The 15774-nt window shown below is 39.9% G+C and overlaps 1 protein-coding gene across 1 annotated transcript in view; it reads left to right on the top strand.

Annotated features, from left to right (window-relative positions):
• The first annotated feature begins 875 nt into the window (after positions 1 to 875).
• Positions 876 to 15774, top strand: part of usp43b (ubiquitin specific peptidase 43b) — a 76400-nt gene continuing 61501 nt past the window's right edge. Inside the window, exons 1-2 of the mRNA XM_086067454.1 lie at positions 876 to 1819; positions 14144 to 14290. Coding sequence (XP_085923580.1) covers positions 1181 to 1819; positions 14144 to 14290 — 786 coding nt within the window. The 5' untranslated portion in view covers positions 876 to 1180. The remainder of the gene's footprint in view (positions 1820 to 14143; positions 14291 to 15774) is intronic.

Raw genomic sequence — 15774 nt, 5'->3', positions numbered from 1 at the left:
TTTTTCTTTTTTTTTTCTTTTTTTTTTAACATACTAATAATTACACATCCACTGTACTAGGTGGCAGTGGCGCTCTCATTGTTAGATAGTGCCCATGGAGTATTAGCTCCTCTGCACAGGTGTACAACAATTTTATAGGCAAATTATGCTATTTATAGTCACGGTGGAGCGTAACAAAAAGTAATTGAAAAGCACTGCGTTTGTGGGGGCTGGTAACTGGTGGTTGTGAATGTGATGTCATCAAAGATGAAAGTACAAAGGAGGAAAAGAAGGAACATTTTGACGAAAGATGAAAGGGACATTTACAGTGAATCTGTACATGAATGTTTTGGATGTGCATTCTGTTATCCTTAACCCTGAAGGAACTGCAGTGTTGAGAAACAAATCATTGATATCACTTTACATGGTCTTTAAATATATGTTAAATATATGGTCCTTTGCTACTTCGCGGTTCACTCTATCGCGGATTTTTATTTGGGTCCATAACTCATACATTGCGGGGTTCATCACGGATTGTACTTCGATATTTCATGAGCTTTTTAGAGATCACCATAAAATTCTTTATTTATGCTGCTATCATTCTTTCATTCAACACTATCTATCAGGTTTTTAAACAATATACTACATGTTTCAACATTCTACGGTGAGGCAATGCATGTGTCTCATAACTCCATCCCAAAAATGCCAAGTTTGGTGCCACGGTATTTTTCTTTAGGTGGTACTTGGTGTAAACTTTTTGACAACCACCGAATTAACACGTGACACACAGAGAGCACATTTTATAGCTGGACTGTACTACTGTGAGCCTAATTAATTGTCAAGTGGGTGTATGTGCTGCGTGTGCCGGGAGTGGGAGGAGGCACACAGTCCCACAATCACAAGCCTTTTCCACGGCGAAGTGAGACGAGACTGTGAAAGGGCAGAGCTGAGCTGTCGAGGTTGAGGTGGCTCCAGTCGCGCTCCCGTACAGGCGGGGACGTGACGCCACGCGTGATAAAGAACGCCTTCAGTTAAGTGCTGGGATGGACGTGGAAGGTGGCGTGCTGGGCGGGCGGACGAGGAGAACAGGGTGCTGCTGTGATGGCGATGGTGTCACCTCTGGGCGCGCTTCCATGTGTTTCGTGGCAAGGGGAGACTTGCGGAGAAGAAGTGGCACGCGGGCGACGGAATTGACAACACAATGATGAGGAGCGGGAGACCGGACCCACGAGGGACTTGTGTAGGTGCCGCCATGGACAAGAAGCAGGAAATGCCCGTGTCGAAGGAGGACAAGCGTAAAGAGAAGAAGGCGAAATCCGTCAAGCTTTTCCGGAAGAAATCGCTCAAGTCCGTGGGGAGTTTTATGAACAGAATTATCAAAACTCTGGGTACTTTCACCCACTTTGCAGACACGCAGGACGTGGAGGACGACGATGGAGGCTTTGGGAATGGCGCACCTTGCACCCTCAGTGCCAGCTCAGGGATCGTCAAAGAGGATGTGCAGGTGCCTCCGCCTCGGCTGGCCAAGAACCCTCCTCTTGGCAGGGACAAGCTACTGTACCACTACGGGGACAAAATGCCAGGCGTGCTGGGCTTGAAAAACCACGGGAACACGTGCTTCATGAACGCCGTGGTCCAGTGTCTGAGCAATACCGACTTGCTGGCCGAGTACTTGGGACTGGATAGGTACAAGTTGGACCTGAGTGACCCCGCAGTCAACGAGACTGTGAGGAGCGGGGAGATACGCTTTGCTAACGGAGAGGTCACGGAGCACTTGGCCTCACTTGTTCGAGCTTTGTGGACTTTGGAATACACCCCACAGCTGTCTGTGGACTTCAAGGTATAGTACAGCACTGAGCACTCACCCAGATCCTCACCGAACTTGTGCAGAACAGTGATTCCCAACCAGGGTGCCATGTGGCAGCAAAAGTGAAATATCATCTTATGTGGCATAAAAAAGAGAGCAACTTTCGGTGTGAAAAGGAAACTTCAAATCTGTCTTTCATCTACTACTTCAAACAATAAAGAGCACAAATAGAAATGTACAATGTTTTTCTGGTTAGTTACGATAGTGTTATTAGAATTGTGTCATATGCTCTGTTAAAGTGTTGCTGCTTCAGTTGTGCAATCGCAATGTAAATAGTTAAGAAGTTTATGTGTATCCGCCTTTTGTGACCTTTGTTTGGTAGTGTGCTGGGAGATGCTTTTTTCAAATGTAGAGTATGTGCCTTGGCTCAATAACACAATTGCCGTTTTTATTTTACATTTAAAAAAAAAAAACTCAAGTCACAGCAAACAAATGTCACAAAAAGTGGACACAACAGTTAATTGCCATCCAGTGGTAGCATTTTGATAGATATTACAATCAATGGCAGTTTAACTTTTCTGCCTGTCATTATATGTTTGCATAGATAGATGAACAATTATACATTATTTGCTGTACTTAAATCATATTCAGACCAATTAAGCGACACTGGACAATTGCTTGCGGCACACCTTAAGACGTCTCACTGCAAACTCGTGCCACAGCATTGGTTGAACTTGATAGTCACTAGTCACTGATAAAGAGACGTAACGTGTGGTTAAAACCCAGTGGTAAAAGTACTCACTTTCTGTTCTTTTCGTACTCGTACAGATAGCTGTGTAAAAAGGCTCTTGTATAGTTAGTAATGGAACTTCTTTTACGTAAAAGTAAAATCAGGAAATAAAAAGCACAAAAAAGAAAAATCCCAAACTCTCCAATGTACTCAAGCACAAACCTTTTTTTTTTAAACTGTGAATTATACACAATACTCATTTTGTGACACAATGGGTGTAAAAAACAACTTTTCTGTACACAAAATATTTTCCCTCTTTTGTTAACTTCTATACTACGCATACTAAAAAGAACAAATAACTAAACAGCTTTGCTGAAAGCTAAATTCTGACAGTATAATCAGGACTGAAGTGACAACACCCGCATGAGCAAAACAAAAAGTGCTAACTTTTCAAATGATAATAAGTGAATAAAAACACTGTTACTAACCTATATGATTTTTTAAGATTTGTTTGTTTGTGTTTTCAGAATAGTCTGAAGGGAATTTTTTAGCGCCAGAAGCTGTATGTTTTTATGCTGGCACAAGATATCTCATTGGCCATGAATCATTCTTGCAGTTTGGAAAAAATCTATTGAATAACACAATGGATGAGTAATATCTTGCTCTTCCGAATCCCTTGGTAATGTCCTCCATGCTACTCACGTTTTTTCCCTTTTACCTTTTAAGACCCCAAGATCTCAATTAATCCATCATTCAATCCATAGCAGTTTTTAACTTTTTTTTAATGATGGAATAAACAGTAAAAACAAAAGAATGACATAAATATCAACACCATACACTGAAGGAGCAAAACAATGGATCCGATTTTCACCACTGTAAACACAAAGTCAGCTAAAAACTTTTTGCAGAACAATACACACAGTGATTTGCGAACCACTGAACACACTTTTATACATTACACAGAAGTATGTCATAATGTCATTTCCTTGCAATTCCAAAGCACTGACTGACAATTCACCACATGCATGAGCCAGTTGATTAAACACACGCACATTAGCTCTTTCAACGCACGATTGCTTTATTGTAGACAAACCGATCAGGTTTGAACACTAGAAAAATGCAGCGGGTGAGTTCACCTGCTTTCAACCAAAATAGAAGAAGTCGGAGGAAGAAAAGTGACGTGACAATGGGAATTGGTGGAGGATGAGCAGGAAGTAGAGGTTGAGGAATAACTGAAATAGGAGGAGAATGTCCTCAGAGAAGAAGAGGAGAGCTAATTTGTCAAATAAAATTCATGCAACACTATTATGATAATTTAATCAACCATGAATTGATGCTGAGGGAGGCCTGCCAACAAGACAATGGGTTAAAAAAAGAAAAAAAATCCAACGATATTGCCTACGAGGTTGATGAAATTTGCTGGTCAGATCAAACTAAGCCAGGAGTATGCAACCCTGGTCCTAGAGAGCTTGCAGTCTTTGCGTGTTTTAGATGTCTCCCTCCTCCAACACAGGTGATTCAAATGATCAGCTCATCAGCAAGCTTTTGGAGAAGCCTGATAACAATCCTCACCTATGTTGTAGGAGGAAAACATCTAAAACACACAGGACAAAGGGTTGCTTACCCCTGAACTTGGCAATTAATTTAATTATTATTATTATAACTTTACAGTAAATTTAACCTGTACTGATAGTGTTGTGATTAGGGGTGTGAATTGCCTAGTACCTGGCGATTCGGTTCGTATCACGATTCATAGGTCACGCTTCAATTCGATACCGACTAATCCCGATGCAAATCTATTATTGCGATTTTTTTTAAAACTCAAATTTAGAAAATACTAATCAGTAAACTTGTACATGTACACTGTGAGATTTGTATGAAAATGTATTTATCTGAAAATTCAGGCTTATAACTGAGCCACTGCATTTAACAAACAGGTTGCAGTCTGTTTCATGTTTGAACAGCACTGAAATAAAATATTAAGGCTTAATGTTGCATTCATATAACATTCTTCCATGCTTAAAGTGTGAATCCTAACCCTAAGTAAGACGTTTTGTTAAATATTCCCGTAAAAAATTGCTGTTTAAAAATCGATTCAGCCGCGTATCGAATCGATTCAAGAATTGAGCGCTGTTATATCGCGATATATTTCCGATTCGATTTTTCTAACACCCCTAGTATAAACCTTATGACACGTGTGTATGTCATATGATAACGTAAAATGGTTTATATACATGTGTTTGGAGTTTTGACAAGAGTGATTCATGTTGCACAGGATGTGAAATGTTCTGCATCTCCTGTGCATGGTTATGCTAATTGCATGTAGTGTTTTTAAATCTGAGCCCTGTTTTCTATTTCGTGCTTAAGCAATCGCAAACAATCAAGATTGCAACCACAATTGACTTGCCTTTCTTCTGTTTAGTGACATAATTTTCACGACATGCTGTCTGTCATCTTCTGAAGTTGTAAGAAGGAATTAAGCATTTATTTTTTTTACTGCTGGCGTAAAAACAAAAAATCATCAGAAAAATAAATATTCAAAAAGTATTATATATACCTGAAAAATTTACTTATTACAATCGTATACCCACTATTAATAGTAAAAACTGTGCGGGTACCACCCCTACAAGTTCCACATTGATGTCACCCACCCCCTCATTATGTGTTCAGACAAATATATAAGGATATTCCTTTATTCGCTTGTGGAAAATATATTTTTAAAAGGTTTTGGCAGGTCTGTGTGAAAGGAGTTGTTTTGACATTGTTGCAATCTGCCAGACAGGAAAAAAAAAACATTATTGTTTTATTTGGTCATTGTGTACACCCTTAAGGGACCAACATAAATATAGATTGTACCTTGAGGGACAGAAATAGATTGTTATTGACCCTCTATTCCTGACAGGGTGCTTCATTTTTGTCATAAATTCCGACTTACTCATAGCACACAAAATCGCTAACTGCATGACCTCGGTGTTCTGTCAGCTGATAAGAAGGCTTCTGTTTAGTGTCACTGGAGCCCACAGGGGTCATCGGGTGCTCCATTCAAGTGTTTTTTTCCCCAACATAGCATCTCGGCATTGTACTAACGATAGTGTGCAAAGAAATATATCAAATGCAGGTATGCTTAGGACAGAGTTGACTCATGATGATCAGGTGCTGTGACAGAGTCCTATGAGGAGATCCTCAGGCTCTTCTATACACTGGCCATGCTTAACATGGAGGGGGGTTGGGGGGTGTACGTTATCTGCCTGCAGCTCTTTGTGCTGGATTTCTTTGAGCGGAGGCAAGAAGCAGATAATATGAAAGAATGAACAAAGAAACTCTACAATAGATCTATTCTTGGAAATGCTAATTACTCTGTTGGAAATGATACATATGCGCATGTATGCTTACTGGAACACGCTAGCCCTTATTGATTCCCATGACTTTCTTCACTCTTGACTATATTGGAGTGGGGAAGGTAAAGCTATAAAGCATGTCTGAGAGGTAAGTGTTGTCCTTTTTGCAGCATGTTACATAGACAGACAGTTTGACGGTCATTGATTGATTGACTCCCACATAATTCTGTCGGTCGGTCTGACAAAAAAGAATTGTCAGCTGCAATTATCCCTGCTCAAAAAAGTTCCCAATATTGCATTTTCACAACATCTCAATCACAGAATTGAAAACAATATTCAAAGAGAAATATCAAATTTATACGCGATGACAAACAAACACACACAGTAGGAAGTCGAGAGTTCATGCAGCCAAGCCCTTCTGAAATTGCCTGTTAAATAATAACGGAGCAGCTTGCCAGGAGGTATTATAAAATAACCAGAGAGCTTTACTATTGGTTCGAGGTAAACATAGCCCATGGCTTCAGGGACACCTGAAAGAACATTGGGAGTCAGTGCAAGCTTTCTAAAGGCAGATCTTTTTAAGGGGCACTGAAAAATAGGTACGACAAGAAAAAATGCTCAGAGGTATTTATTAGGGGTGGGAATCTTTGAATGTCTCACGATTCGATTCAATTCAGATTTTTGGGTCTGCGATTCGATTCAGAATCGATTTTCGACCGATTTTTTTATTCAAAATGATTTGATTGACAATGATTTTTGCTTAAATTTATAGATGTGCAAGGAATTGTAATGATCTATTCCAGTCTGACTCGCTAATGCTAATTAGCGCGCCACTCGCGGCACTTTTATCACTCAAAAGAACGGCTCCACACTGCAAAAAAACAACTTTTATTGGAATAATTTGATCGTGACTTCTTCCTTCTACTCTCTAATGTAGCTACAACTTAACAGTGTATTAGACCGCGTGGAACCACACTGTCCCTCAGTGGCCAAACCGGGTACAACATGAACAGCGCTCCAAATAAAGGCACACACAGACAAAGGCAAGACATATAAAATAATTTGAATACAATTGATTTGGGAACATTTAATATCGATTCTGAATTGTACTAAATGAGAATCGCGATTCTTATGAGAATCGATTTTTTGGCACACCCCTAGTATTTATACCTTAATAATCATAACATAACAGTTGTTTTGATTTGTAAAACACAACAATGAAAGTTGTAATTTTTGGTCCCCTTGAACCTAGTTTTGCGTCATACTGCTCATGCCGTTCATCAGCGCTACAATGCAAATGTAAATGTGTTCCCATTTGTTGAAAAGAAAAAGTTCTTCAAAGAAAGTTGAATGAAATGAAATAGGTCATTTGGCTGCGCGTCTCGGTCAGGAGGAAAAAAAAACACAACAGAAAAGTCCTGCTGACTGCTTGGAGCTGTGCCACATTCCGCTACCACCTGGTTTGTGAGCTAATGCAACTGAGGGGAGCTATTCATTTTGTTTGCTAATGTTGTAGTTATATAGTTTCTTGTGATTTAATGGTGTCCGAATTTCAGTGGTGGAGTTTCTTCTGCCTGTTGTGGCAGCAGAAGTGGGCTTTTGATGTGGACAATTCTTGTGTGTTCTCTGAATCCCCCCCCCTGGCATGACGCGTGTTTGCGCAGAGGGGCCTGGACAGGGACAAAGCCTGAAAGTCAAACAGTTACTCCACAGACAGTTTATCAGTTTCCATAACATGAGATGCCTGAGAAAGCAGAGAGTGCAGGTAAACAGGCAAGGTGGAAGAACATGAATGTTGTTTCGGCGCACAAAGGTTGAACAGTTGACGCTTACAGTCAAACATGCAAAGTCCAACACCCCAAATGTGGTACAATTTGCAGTTCAACCTCAAAAAGAATGTTGCAAAAGTCAAACAAAAATTGAAATTAAAACATAAATAAACTAACACAAGCAATACAATTACAATACAATTCAGGGATACTATTGAATTATATAAATCAAACTTTATATTTATTTTATCAACAGATGCATGCTTACATAAATACATACATACATTACTCAGCAAGTCAAAAAATCTTTTACAATCATCAATCAATCAGTTGTCTGAACATGGCATTCTGGTTGACATTGTCCATCCATCTATCCATCCATCATTTACCGCTTATCCGAGGTCGGGTCGCGGGGGCAGCGGCTTTAGCAGGGAAGCCCAGACTTCCCTCTCCCCAGCCACTTCAGCCAGCTCCTCCGACGGGATCCCAAGGCGTTCCCAGGCCAGCCGAGAGACATAGTCTCCCCAGCGTGTTCTGGGTCGTCTCCGGGGCCTCCCGCTGGTGGGACAGGCCCGGAACACCTCTCCAGGGAGGTGTCCAGGAGGCATCCAAAACAGATGCCTGAACCACCTCAACTGGTTCCTCGCAACGCGGAGGAGTAGCGGCTCGACACAGAGTCCCTCCCGGATGACCGAGCTTCTCACCCTATCTCTAAGGGAGAGCCCGGACACCCTGCGGAGGAAACTCATTTCGGCCACTTGTATCCGGGATTTTGTTCTTTCGATCACGACCCACAGCTCGTGACCATATAGGTGAGGGGAGGAATGTAAATCGACCGGTAAATCGAGAGTTTTGCCTTTCGGCTCAGCTCTTTCTTTACCACAACGGACCGATACAGAGTCCGCACCACTGCAGACGCTGCACCGATGCGCCTGTCGATCTCCCGCTCCAACCTACCCTCACTCGTAAACAAGACCCCAAGATACTTGAACTCCTCCACTTGGGGCAGGATCTCTGATTTGGAGGTGCTGATTTTCATCCCAACCACTTCCCACTCAGCCGCGAACCGCTCCAGTGAAGAAGCCAACAGCACCACATCATCTGCAAAAAGCAAAGATGCAATGTTGAGGCCACCAAACCGGAACCCCTCAACGCCTCGACTGCGCCTAGAAATTCTGTCCATAAAAGTTATGAACAGAATCGGTGACAAAGGGCAGCCTTGGCGGAGTCCAACCCTCACTGGAAACAAATTCGACTTACTGCCGACAATGCGGACCAAACTCTGACATCGGTCGTACAGGGACCGAACAGCCCGTATCAAGGGGCTCGTTACCCCGTACTCCCGAAGCACCCCCCCACAGGACTCCCCGAGGGATACGGTCAAACGCCTTCTCCAAGTCCACAAAGCACATGTGGACTGGTTGACATTGTGCTTGTGGAATATGAATTAAGCAGCATATTATCCCTCTCTGGGGGCAGCCTTTTGCCACTTCCTGTCAACTGAAAATAACATCACAGTGCCTAAAAAAGCTCAGGTGACGAGTCTAATGACCAATCCCAGCTCACCTGTTTTCTGGGTTTGGTCATGTGACATTTGCAAGCATGGTCGGTCAGGAAAAATAACACAAATGAAAAAGCAGGGAGAATTTCTGAAGAGGTAGTTGACGATTTTGTTTTGTTTTAAATGCCACTTGTATGAGAGATTTCCATGCTTGTCTTAACCCACAAATGTTACTAAGCAATCATAAGAGAAGTGGAGCGGGTCTTCCATTCACATTTTGACAATTTGCCATTGTTGACCCTTTGTGGTCTTAGGGGTACAGTCGTCGACAAAATGACTTAAAAGCACATATTGTTGATTATGGTTGTATAAAGGAAAACAATTTGCTAACTGGTTTAGGCTGTATAAAACAAGTGTGCATCACTCCATAAAAGACAAGTCGATACAATTCTCCATACATGGTGTGCAGTACGATTCAAGGAATTTTTTTAATGTATCGATTGGATTTGGATCGATTCAGTGGAATTACGATTCAATTGGTTGTTATATGTTACTGTTACTCTAGCTTTTGCCATGATTATTAATTTGCATCAACATATACAAGACTTTTGCTCCATCCTTAGTATATAATAAAATACATCATACATTGTTGTTATAGCATCAACATATACTTTACGTAAACCAAGTCTCAAAATAAAAAATAATTCTATGCGGAGCAGTTTTGCCAATTAAAGGTTTCATTTGAGCAGCAACTTTAACTTTTAACTTTTAACTTGGAGGAGCATTTTCTTTTTACAGGTTAATCCCAGGAAACTGAAGCAAGGGTTTCATTAATCAGTAAAAACAGAATGAATGAACAGGTGTTTTTCTTTTTATAGAATCAATAGTTTCTGTTTCTTAAATCTGCATTGTGAATAGCAGCAAACTTTATTTTGTTGTTGAAATTGATAAAAAAAAAAAAAAGTCCTGTATTTATTCGATGCAGCTACAAAATAATTTAAAGTACCCAAACTTTAAATAATTTAAGCCTTTAATTTGTTTCTGTTAGACTTAAATTATTTAAAGTTAAATGAAAAAACTATCTTTAAATTATTTTGTAGTTACATATAAATCGAATATATAAATGATTAAAGGAACTTTTACAACAAAATAAAGTTTGCTGCTATACACAATGTGAATTTGAGAAACAAAAACTATTGATTCTAGAAAAAAGAAAAACAATTGTTCATTCAACAGAAGAAACCGAATCAGCTCCTCAAAGCTGAGGTACTTAACAATACTATATCTATTAATAATTAAATTATGAACACTGTTCACTGTTGAGGTAACAATAAAAGCAATGTATAATATTTTATTTGTTGAGTATTTTTCTCAGAACAGTCTTAACTAGGCAAAATACCGTATATTTCAAGTTTCTATCTCAGGGAATAACCACATTTATAGTTTGTATCTTTTGATTTGGTTTGTGAAAGAATTTCTGCGATAAAGTAAGAAGCTATACTAATGCAGAGTTGCCAAACTAAAAATAACTACTATACTGCTGTTACAGTAAAGCTAAAACAGTAGCTCTTGTATCCTTTTCTAAATTAAATGACATTAAGTTGGTATCCAATTATTTGGATCGGAATTAGGATTCACTCCCTTACTGTACATTATGACGATAATTTCCTTAACTGGAGCTCTTTAACTTAATTGAGGACCCCTGCGTTAATCCAGTACACATTCACCTTAACTACTAGTCTTTTACACAACCAAAATTACATTACGGAGACAATTGGCACCTTTCGGAAGGCGGATGGTAATTACTGTTATTTCTGTGCTGTAATGACAAGCTGTGTAACAGACACTTTTTACGGCCTGCCCATAGATCTCACAGTTCATATATCATCGTCTGTGAATTATCCTTGTGTTTAAAGAGGATTTATAGCAAACTCAGAATTATTATTTTATTAAAAGGTATACATTGTAAAAGCATTTCAAGATGTTGTTGGGTCCATCTATCTTTTTATTTGTATTCCATACAGGATCAGTCTCATATAAGGATATAAGATTCCTCTTAATCTTTAAATTTGGGGTAAATAAAGCTTTCACTTTCACTTTATGGACAGGACCACGAGCGAACATTTATCACCTGGCCGAGACACCGCCCGCTCTTTCAGGGCTATTTTATTGTTCTCATTTCCCTGAACAAGAGGAACATTTTTAGTAACGTGGCCAGGCCTACTGTATTTAGTATATAATGCTATGGTGTCATTTGAGCTGTATGATGGGATTAGGAAGCAAAGATTACAGTCTGTTGCCCCCTCTTCTGTAATCTCTCATCTGTGCTTGTGTTTCTCAATCCTGCCAACCACATTTCAAACTTTTAATTCCTCTTTAATTGAGTTTAGAGCTGGGGCCGTTGACATCTAGACTTACATTAACACTGTACAGTGCAAGAGCTATAGAAGTAAGCCCCCACCATCTAAGGAGGTTATGTTCCAGAGATATAATTTGAATACACCCTAGGCATGTTTATGGCACTTTTTAAAATGGTCTTTATTAATTTATTCACTCCCAGCCATTTTCACTGAAGCAACCCCCTTCGCTCCCGGCTGTTTTACTGGATTTTGACTGATTTTGCGAGGCCCACAGAATAGTGTGTTCTTTCGCTATAAAAACATGGAACCTACCAAAACAAAGATGAGAGTCTCTTCTTTCATTAGGAAAACATTGTATCTGTTTCTGTTTTGCAGCAATTAGCATTAGAATATAGCTAAGTTTCATCATTATTCACAAATCTGTTTAAAACAGCGAGGAAAGAGCTTTTTGCAACATAGCCCTGGTTGATCTCTTCTACTCTGCTGCCACTTGCTGGCCGATTTTGTAATAACTACCATTGCTTCAAGCTTTCTCTTCAGTTCAGAGGCTGCATCAATGCTCTATCATAAAAAAAAACATATAAACATATAAATATGTCTTTGGGACCTTTGAAATAGAACATATTTCTACTTTTTGGGAGCAAATGAGTTAAGCACACGTTTAAAACAATACAAAACACATAATTTGGCTCTCTACCAAAAGCAATGGAAATCATATTGAAAAAAATATTGTACAAACAGTATAAAAAATAGTGTAATAACAACTGTAATAACACTTTAAAAAAATCAGTGATACACCGGGAATGAGAAAACTAAATTGTGATACACATTATTGGGGGTCTACTGCATCTTACAGGTATATTAAAATCTAAAATGGCCATTTTAATTGGAGCAGATGTAATTCTGTTAATCTTAGTATCTCAGTAGTGAGTGTACTTGAATTTAGGGTGAAGGGACACAAGTTTTGTTGGAACTGAGTATCAATCACAATCAAGCAATTGTGACACAATTGCTTACACTACTGTTAATTCCGTCTCAGTTGGTTTAAGCCGTGGCATGGCACATTTAGTATGCTACAATCGGCATCGACATCATCGGATGTGCCGTAGGAAATGTTCAAATTTCATTTCATTTGTCCCCAAATAAGCTTTTTAAAAAAAAATTTTTACTACCAATTAAGTATCGTTGTTCATTTATCTGTGCCAGTGGCGTATGGCTTTGTTTTGTTTGTTTTATTAATGTTTTCCTTTCAGACACATTATTACAGGTTACATCGATCACATCATATCATTTGCAACATTGACATCCGAAAGAAGGGCTGACGGGGGACGCCATGGCTTAATAGTAACTCGTCCCCATCGATTCTTACTATACGCATCAGTAATATACATTGATTATGAAGGTCATTGATTCATATCGTTATAAATACCGGACTTAAGTCTGCACACTCCTCGCTCAGTTCATCTTGAGTAATGTCCTTGTTTAAGTTGCAGCTAGTACCAATCATTTGGAATTGGTAAATCGGTTCCCGGACGCCACCAACAGACCCACCCAACCAGGCGAGCAGCCAAGGCGAGCGCATGCTTGTTCGCCAGTAGCGTCTTCACTGACCTTGGATCAGCTTTCACACGTTGTGGCTTCCAAAAGAGTATATCGGCTTGCATTCTGCCCGTTGCGTCCACAGCAATGATGACAGACAGAACAATAAAACGCTTGTTAGGGTACAACTGCTCCAGGCAGAATTATTCTGTGCTGAACAACAAACACACTGGTATTTAGAAAAAAACCCAATTCAAAATATTCAGAAGGAGATTCTCCCTTCCTGTTACAATGAACACCCACAAAGAAAGACCTGCAACTCTGAGTATTTGACACTCCCCCATTGTTAACGCCTGTAAGTGCCACAAGAGAGCAGCTAATGACTGCCTTTGCTGAAATGAAGCTCCTCAACTCACTTCAAATTGTTTCTTTGGCGCTAAGATTCCCCCATAGGCCTAGCCTGAGCACACAAATACTGCAAAAATTGCAATTAGGCCAATTTGTCAATGCTGACGAGAGTATTCAGGGGTACCTATTACCCATTGTAGAACTACGGTACTACCACTATGGTCACTGACAGGCTATTACATTATGAGCATTTGCACAGCGTAATGATTCCCAACGCAAAAGCTAAATCAAAACAGGGCAATATGGCCAAGCGTTTAAGATCGTCGTTAAAGTACCACTGATTGTCACACCCACCTAAGTGGGGCGAAATTCGTTCTTCGCATTTGACCCATCCCCTGAGGGAGCGGTGAGCAGCAGCAAGGGCCGCGCTCAATCATCTAACCCCCCAATTCCAACCCGTAATGCTGAGTGTCAAGCAAGGTGGCAATCGGCCCCATTTTTATAGTCTTTGGTATGACCCGGCCAGGGATTGAACCCACAACATCCTAGTTTCAGGGCGGACACTCCTACCACAAGGCCACTTAGCTGGTATAATATGCACTACATTATAGAGAGAGGTCGGTCTAATATTCTTATGTTTCACAACGAGGCAACCCAATCAACAATATACCATCAACAATGTTACAGAAAGTGCTTTTGCTCACAATCAATTACTCAAACAAAATATGCCAATTGTGTTGTGAGAACGTTATTTTGTGATTTCTCTCTGCAGGCTATCGTGTCTAAGTATGGATCACAGTTCCGTGGTAATTCCCAACATGATGCCCTGGAGTTCCTTCTCTGGCTGCTGGATCGCGTCCATGAAGACATCAATTTGGCCTCACACAATAACAATAATACAACCAAAGCTTGTGATAAGGTGAGAATATTGCTTGTGTATTGCCAGATTTTGTTTCACAGCAATCAAAACACTGGTTGGTGAAAACATTGGAATCTGTAAATATAGAGTATTTGTCTGTCATGCCGTAGAGAGATTACCTTAAGGTTTCAAAATGTGGTCAGCAGCCGTTGCATGCATTATTTATAGAGTATAGCGGGATCGTTTGTTGCAATCAGGAGCATGCGGCATTACTGTCTGATTCCATGACTGTGGACAAAGAGCACTAGAATGATGAATTGATGTTTGATTTTCTCTTCAGCATGTGTCCTCCTTGGGGTAAGCCTAAAGGCATGGTGCAATCTCCTACTCACTGAATGTAACCATGAACGGCTCTGCTCTGAATCTTTAAGGCACAACTTTGTATGTGTTATTAAAATCGTGTTTTTATTTTTGACATGGATATGCCTCTTTTTGTGGTTTTATCAGGGTGATAACCATTGTCATAATTTATGGTAGGAGCTACAGTTGCTGTTGGACAATGATTGGAAAATGGAGTCAATCTAGCAGAACTCCTTCCTGAGGCGCTAAACTCGCATGATTTATTCTGTTGTTTTCTCACTGTGGGATCGGGAGATATCTACATCAGGATGTCTTCTCTCAAGGCTATGCTGTAGTAACTTAGATTTATGGTACGACCCACATGCAAACTCTTGCTTAGTCCGCTGAAGGGGGAGACAATACACTTTCTCTCTATGGATGTGGTTGTCCAGACTTGGACATTTAGTTTGACATTTTACTTTCAGATTTAGTTTGAGATGAAAGTGCACAGTTAAGGAAGGATTATGATATTTGTTTGAGACTTTTTGTAAATATCTGTAAACATGTCTTAAAGTAACTTCTGCATTGCTGTTCCATCTTAATGTAATTGCCTGACAACATAGCTGGCCTCTCACAGCAAAACATCTTCCTCCTGACATCTTATAAGGCTTAAGCATTCTGATATCTAATTCTTACCAGGCACAATTTTTTGACTGGAGTATACAGTATATATTTTACTTTTGTGTTTGGTCTTATTTCGGTTTGGTTCTGTGTTTCCCTACATTTGACCAGTCTGCTTGTTTGTTGAAAGTAAAAAAAAAAAGAAAGCAGTACAGTGAGCAATGATTTATTTTTGACAGTACAGTATACCATATAAGCAAAATATGTGTTACAAACCGATCATCGTAAAGCATTGCAAATTTTGCAATACACACCACTACAACAGTGCAAAATATAACATCAAATTATTACAGAAATGTACACTAGTCACAAAAAGTTAGGGATGTTTGGCTTTCAGGGTGAGGCTAAAACGCATTGAAACCTTTACAGGTGAACTTAATGCGACCTTCTCTAAGCTTTTGAATGTCCAACTGGTAAATGTTTCAATACTTTTTGCACAAGTTGCTGTTCTCTTAACAAGGAGCTTAACGGCAAAATTCACAAACGACAACGCTCCAGCTCATCAAGGAACGTCTGTTGGAGAC

This window comes from Leptonotus elevatus, chromosome 1 (genome assembly GCF_054856555.1).
Source record: "Leptonotus elevatus isolate MCC_2025b chromosome 1, RoL_Lele_1.0, whole genome shotgun sequence".
Lineage (NCBI taxonomy): Eukaryota > Metazoa > Chordata > Actinopteri > Syngnathiformes > Syngnathidae > Leptonotus > Leptonotus elevatus.
This window is presented reverse-complemented; position numbering and strand designations above follow the sequence as displayed.